This window comes from Lycium ferocissimum, chromosome 5 (genome assembly GCF_029784015.1).
Source record: "Lycium ferocissimum isolate CSIRO_LF1 chromosome 5, AGI_CSIRO_Lferr_CH_V1, whole genome shotgun sequence".
Classification (NCBI taxonomy): Eukaryota; Viridiplantae; Streptophyta; class Magnoliopsida; order Solanales; family Solanaceae; genus Lycium; species Lycium ferocissimum.
Window position 1 is genome coordinate 1,118,472 of NC_081346.1, and position 6,620 is coordinate 1,125,091.

General features: G+C 34.7%; 2 protein-coding genes across 4 annotated transcripts; one reads left to right on the forward strand and one right to left on the reverse strand.

The window, feature by feature from the left end:
* The first annotated feature begins 2,058 nt into the window (after nucleotides 1–2,058).
* On the forward strand, nucleotides 2,059–3,082 carry LOC132058601 (uncharacterized mitochondrial protein AtMg00810-like). The gene is made up of 3 exons (XM_059451058.1): nucleotides 2,059–2,131; nucleotides 2,248–2,698; nucleotides 2,911–3,082. The coding sequence occupies exons 1-3, from the start codon at nucleotides 2,059–2,061 to the stop codon at nucleotides 3,080–3,082; spliced, it is 696 nt and encodes a 231-aa protein (XP_059307041.1).
* A 411-nt stretch (nucleotides 3,083–3,493) lies between these two features.
* LOC132055309 (peroxisomal (S)-2-hydroxyacid oxidase GLO4-like) lies at nucleotides 3,494–6,596 on the reverse strand. 3 transcript variants are annotated; one of them, XM_059447048.1, is made up of 12 exons: nucleotides 6,493–6,596; nucleotides 5,958–6,106; nucleotides 5,765–5,889; nucleotides 5,631–5,677; nucleotides 5,429–5,506; nucleotides 5,197–5,321; nucleotides 5,008–5,065; nucleotides 4,736–4,798; nucleotides 4,417–4,510; nucleotides 4,218–4,318; nucleotides 3,859–3,963; nucleotides 3,494–3,782 (listed from the first exon to the last, which is right to left on the reverse strand). In XM_059447048.1, exons 2-12 carry the CDS (start codon nucleotides 6,098–6,100, stop codon nucleotides 3,603–3,605), a joined length of 1,119 nt encoding a protein of 372 aa, XP_059303031.1. In that variant the 5' UTR covers nucleotides 6,101–6,106; nucleotides 6,493–6,596; the 3' UTR covers nucleotides 3,494–3,602. The 3 variants fall into 3 exon arrangements, with proteins under 3 accessions (XP_059303031.1, XP_059303032.1, XP_059303030.1); XM_059447049.1 differs by having other exon boundaries at nucleotides 4,417–4,486; nucleotides 6,470–6,584; XM_059447047.1 differs by having other exon boundaries at nucleotides 6,470–6,584.
* Between the last annotated feature and the right edge of the window lie 24 nt (nucleotides 6,597–6,620).

Here is a 6,620-nt window from a genome sequence, read left to right on the forward strand (position 1 = left end):
GTTTTTCATTTCAATGACTGTTTTTTTCTAACAGAACTTGTACATGTTTAGCAATATCCTAAGTCATCTGTTTGTGTGTTTTGTCTTTTAGGACTGTACATAGTCAGTTTTCTAATCATTAGCGGTATTATAATCGCTCATCTGTTTCAAGGGATTATACAAATGCTAGAGGAGTGAATAAAAAAGTACAAAAGCATGCGCAGACAATTAAGATAGAAACATGGCAAATGACAATGAGTGAAGGTAAAATATTGTAGTCCATCATCTTTTTTCGTATCTTCCCGTGGATTTCATAATTCTTATCTTGATCATTTTAATTTTAAATGCATAAGGAAAGACTCACATATAGAGTCACATGAGTTGGCCGACTCTCCTACTAATTAGTATACTAGCCTTCCAATTTTACTACTCACTATTATTATTAATAGAAGTGAATCGGAGAGGAGCTTCCCCCATGTAAATTGACGGAAAAGCCCTCGGCCTCAATGATATTTTCCGTAATACCTGTGTAGCTAAAAAGTCAGCTTTTTTACCTGCGGGCCCTATTTGCAAATGCCTGACAATTCATTTCTCTTTTCAAGCCAGTTAACTTAGGTGCCATTTGGCCATAAAAATTATTCACTTTTTTTCCGTAATTTTTTTTCACTTTTTTTATTTTTGGGCATTTGGCCATAAATATTTCAAATATAATTTGAAGTTGTATTCTAGAATACCAAAAACTCAAAAAATTTGTTTTTCAATTTTTTTTCACTTTTTCACTTTTTTACAACTATATTTCATCAAAAACTACAATTTCAAAAATTATGGCCAAGCACAACTCCAACTTCAAAAATTCCAAAAAAAGTGAATTTGTTTTTGGTATCTATGGCCAAACGCCTACTTACTCTCGTTGTTTGATTTCATTTCAATTTTATAAACATCTGTGGGATTAATTTTGTATATTAAATAATTTCTGTAGCAGACTTATAAATATTTGTATTTTTCCTTCTACAATTTTTTTGTAAATCTCAGTAATATTTATTTGTGATACATCTCTGTATGGCTTTTACTACCTTCATGATAAAAAGGAATAATGAACATTTGTTTTGTCTTGGGCTATAACAATTTTCAATATTTAATATTCTAAAAATCCTTATTTTAGTTTTAAAGTTTGACTGAAACTGATGCATTAACTTTTTTAATTGAAAATATCAAATAACTAAAATTTATTAATGAAAACTTATGATAGTGAAATTATAAATTAAGGATAGAATGATTATTTTGTACTACATCTATCTCATTATATATGGCACAATTACCATAATGAGATTCTAACAAGAATGTCACTATGAAATTTAAATTTATTTTATTAACTCTCAAAGTTATGGAATTTGAAGTTCGAAATTTAAAATTAAAATTAAATAACTTGACCCAAAGAGAGGCGACAATACTTTTATAACTTAATGCTTAAATTTAATTATTTGTCACACAAATCATCCATCGTTTAGTCTTAAACTCATAAATTAATAATAAATATGTAGATATTTTATTATTTTGTAAAAAATTATATAGAGAGATTTTAATCTTTCTAATGGCATCACTTTTGAATTTCATCCTAATTTTACATCCTTTAATTTACACTGAATAATCATGAAAATATACTTTTAAAAAGAATTAGTCACCATGTTGGGAGCACGGGCTCCATCTTTTGAATGCATTGGCCCCACTTGAAATTTTTAATTGTCTTTCATAGCCATTTAGATATTTTCTTCCCAATTTAGCTAACGATGGGAACATTTTGAGCGAGTATTATTACTTGTTGTAAATGCTATGGTTATTTATGCCAGAATAGTTGTAAGATCTATCGATGGATACTAAAAGTTCATTCTTAATTTTGCACCAGAAAGAAATAAGAAAATAACATAAAAAGAAAGTATATATGAAATTAAAAGGGGAAAACTTAAGCCAAGGCTTCAAATCAAGGTTTTAAACAACAATGAACAATAAAGTTCTGTTGTATGCAAGAGCAAAATCAGCGTGTAACATAAACTAAAAGCTACTAAAGGAATAAGCTGGTTAATGCACATTACACGTGCTATCCCTTGCAAGTGGTATATAAGATCAAGCAAAGGTCTGATGGCACTATTGAGAGGTATAAAGCTAGACTTGTTATCAGAGGTGACACCCAAAAGGAAGGCATAGATTACACTGAAACATTCTCTCTAGTTGTAAAATTGACTACTGTCAAGTGTCTCTTGTCTTTGGCAGTTAAGAGAAACTGGACTGTTTTTCAACTTGATGTTAACAATGCCTTCCTCAAGTTGGATTCAGATGTCGGTGACCCTATTCCTGATCCTAGTTCTTATAGGAAACTCATTGGCAAGCTTAATTTTTTACAACATACTAGGCGTGATATCTCTTTCTCTGTACAACACCTTAGTCAATTTTTGCATTGTCCACGAGTTCCACACGTGCTTGCTGCTCTCCATGTTCTAAGGTATCTCATGTCTGCTCCTGATTTGGGTATTGTATTGAACTCTTCTTCTGATTGTTCTCTTGTGGCATTTTCTGATTTTGACTGGGCTTATTGCCCCACTTTGAGAAGATCTGATACTGGGTTTTATATAACTCTCGGTGGTTGCCCTGTGTCTTGGAAGTGCAAGAAACAACCCACCATTGCCCTGTCATCTGCTGAGGCTGAGTATAGGCCTTACGCAAGGTGGTAGATGAGATTGTTTGGTTGAATAGGCTGCTTGGTGACCTTGGTCTTTCTATTACAAAGCCTGTTCCTATTCATTGTGACAGCCAGGCTGCTCTTTAGATTGCAAAAAATCCAGTATTCCATGAGCGAACAAAGCACATTGAGATTGACTGCCACTATGTTCGTGATTATTTGCAATAATCTCTTATCTCTCTTCATTATGTTCACAGTTCTGATCAGCTGGCTGATATTATGACAAAGGCTTTGCCAGGACCTGTACATCAAAATTTGTTGGGCAAGCTGGCAGTGTGCACACCCTCCAGCTTGAGGGGTGGTGTTGGCATGAAGCCCAATTTAGTCAAGGTCCAAGTAATGATAGACCCAATTGTCAGTGTGTTTTAACAATGCCAGGGTTCAAAATTAATAAAATATATTCGCTCACTTTCAGGATTACTTTAGTACTTCATGGCATTCTTTCTTGGCTTACAAGTTTTACTCACTCACCTAAACATGTATGGTTATGGCTGAGGCAGATACTATCACCTCAAAATGGTTTGGATTTTTAAACACACTTGAAAAAGAAAGTAAGACAAACTAATTAAAACAGAGGGTGTACTTTCTTTTAATGATAAATAACTTATATAAACTGTGAGGTAAGCTTATATTGCAAACTCAAGAAAAATTCTTTTACGAAGCCAAACCTGAGGAAACACCTTAACTAAACTTGAGCTCTGCGGTGGCATTTGTTGTTTCCGGACTCCATTGCGTCTCCTATACTTCGGAATTTGAAGTTAAGAGTCCAACAAGTAGGTCTATAGAAATAGGACCGTTGACTATAGGTTACCAAGCAATGCTATCAAATAGAATTAACTGCATTTTTGTACGTACATCTTGAACTCATTTAAGAAACAGAGGATGAAAACTACATCCTACATAGGAATCTCTCGTTCTCTGTCTTAACATTGCTTCTGGTAATGTCATCCACAGTGCAGCATCCAGCAAGAGCCATTGTCAGCTCCAGTTCACTCTTGAGCATCTCAATTACTTGCTTTACCCCAGACTCCCCCTTAGCTGCTAGGCCGTAGATGACTGGTCGACCAATCTGAAGAATATATAAAATTATATACACTGTCAGCATATATGAGTTAAATCCATTTCTTTAAAGCATTTAAGTTTACCAGAACAGCTTTGGCGCCTAGTGCTAATGCCTTGAATATGTCTGTTCCTCGCCTAATTCCTCCATCAAGCAGAACCGGTACTTTACCTTGAACAGCTTGGACCACCTAAAACCATTAGAGATTAAGGAGGAATATATGAAAGTCAATCAAAGGACATGCCAAAAAGATGTGTTTGCATTGATGGAAATATTTGGATTATAGAGGAGATTTCAACTTTATAAATCTTAAGCTTTTAACAATTCAAATTGTTGAAGTGTGTGACCATCTCATCTAAAAACTTAAAGTTGTTAAACAAAGCACACTTTTATTTAGTGTACTTTATTTAGTACAACACATCAAACTTTAAGGAAGGAAATCACCTCTTCAAGAACAGAAATAGTAGCTGGAGTATAATCTAGTTGTCGAGCTCCATGGTTAGAGACAATAATTCCTACAACTCCTGCTTCAATTGCTTTTATTGCTGAGAAAAATAGAATATGCCAAATCTCAAGATTAAATGCTCACTTAGGGAATCTTGGTAGGAGAATTTGAAGTTTTGTACAGTAATAATAATTATACCATCTTCACCAGTGAGAACGCCCTTAATCAGAATTGGCAACTTGGTAATTGATTTTAGCCACGCTATATCCTGCGAAGTTTTTGGAAAGTATGACTGTATGAGGATTAAAGAACACAGTGGATCATATTCTTATCGAGCTTTAAAAACCATGAAACTAGATCTGATACTTCTCAAATGTACTTTGTATCTCAGCTATGTTACATATTTTACCATATGTTGATAATCTGAGTAATTTGAGTTCATGGATCAAGACTATTTTTCATAATATCTTCTAATGTGGTATTAAGGAACACATATATTTAATTTTAAATCTTGTACCTTCCAGCAAAGCGAAGGATCAAGAGTTCCTGCAGCGTATGCTGCAAGATTTGAGCCTTTGTCCTGCATTATTGTATAAGTGGATTAGTAAGCATAGTCTACACTTCATTCAAGTTATCTATCCATGACGAAGAATGGAATTTTGCGCATTCTTACAAACTAAGATTGTTTCTTTAGTGAGTTTCAAGTTTTGTCTGTTTCAGTTTAACATGTTGTACTTTGTCTAGTAATTGCTTTTAGTAAAAAGCCAGAATATTTATGGTTATACTTACAGAAACAACTTCAGTTGATATAAGACCTTCAAAATTCCTCAACCTGGGTGAAATCATCCTGCAACTCCGACTCTTAGTATATCAAACACAGTATTACTAAAATAAATTCCTAAAGTATTAAAAGGATGAAACCGACTTCTTCCGGATTAGATTGAAAAGAATTTAAGCATAAAAGGACATACAACTTACTTATTCTTTACATCAGCCTCCCTTCTGCCAAGTCTCGGAGTATCACCAGTGAGAATTATAGCCTTGAAGCCATTGCTTTCAGCTCTATGCACCATAAGTTCTGTTATATCTCTCCTTTTGTAAACCTATTGACAAAAAAAAAAAAAAAAAACTACCTATCTGTTAACAGAAGCACAAAAATCAGTGAAGATATATGATGATGATGATGAGAGTTCGGGATAATAAGAGTTACATAGGTTTGAAAAAAGCGAACAGCATTGCAGCTTGAAGCAACCTCCTCGATTGTGCATGTGGACGTAAATGACATTCCCTATACTCAAGAGAACTCAGCCATCCATTTTGAGATGTAATATAAATAAGTAATCAACGTGTTCTTTCTCTCAAACAGCTTAAGCTTTTAGATGAGGCACCAAAATTGGAAAAGATTATTTTACCATGATAACATTACATGCTGCAGCACCTCTAGCTGTTGCAACTTCTCCTGGCATAAATACAACAGCCTTTTGGAATAAGAGCAACACCACATGTTCCGCTAAGAGACTAGTGCACTAATTGATTTTATCCGAACCTTGAGGATGTGCCAATTGATGCGACGAAGTTGGAGCAACTATAATTGGAGCTGATGTCTTGTGACCGAGTACAACAGTTGACATGTTTATTCTGCTCACATCAACAAGTATTCTTGGCCGAATACTGAGTTTCAGAAAGGTTAGTAGCGCTGCCATTTCCAAATCAAGAGCAAGAACTACGTACAAACTTACGTGATTCTGTGAAATGCTTCTATATTTTCTTTGAGTGTGTACTGATCCTCAGCTCCTCCAGCAAAGAAATCATAATACATCTTTGGAAGAGCTTCCCTAGCTAGCTCTTGAAATTCGTTCACATTAACTGGTTCCCCTATCATTTTAGCCTGCACACACGAGCATTCCTATATTAAATCCGTCTCGTATAGTTGAACTTTGTGTTCAATATCCCTCAGGTTTGTTTAGGTATAACTTGAATTTATCGAACAAATTAATTACTCCAGAACATAAACTCAAGATCAAAAGATAGGAGTACTTGACACTACATGCACGTAAGAGTAGCAGGATAATGAACTAGCCCATAATATAATTCAGACTCGGATATCACATCCAATTTGGAATTCCAAAGTTTTACCAGATACTGTGGCTAAGCATAGACAGGAACAAACAACAAACAAGAAAATTGTGAAACTGGTTGTTGAGGAGACATAATTTAAGTAATTAAAAATATGCTCGTATGATAGTTTAACCTTTTGGATGAGATGGTCCTTACTTCAATATGGTATTAGAGGAGGCGAGAGGTCCTAGGTTCAAATCTCTCCACCACCCAAAAAGCAAAATTATGTTTCCACTCCTGAGGGGGGGGCGAGATCGGGGGGAAACGTTAAGGGTTTTAAGCCA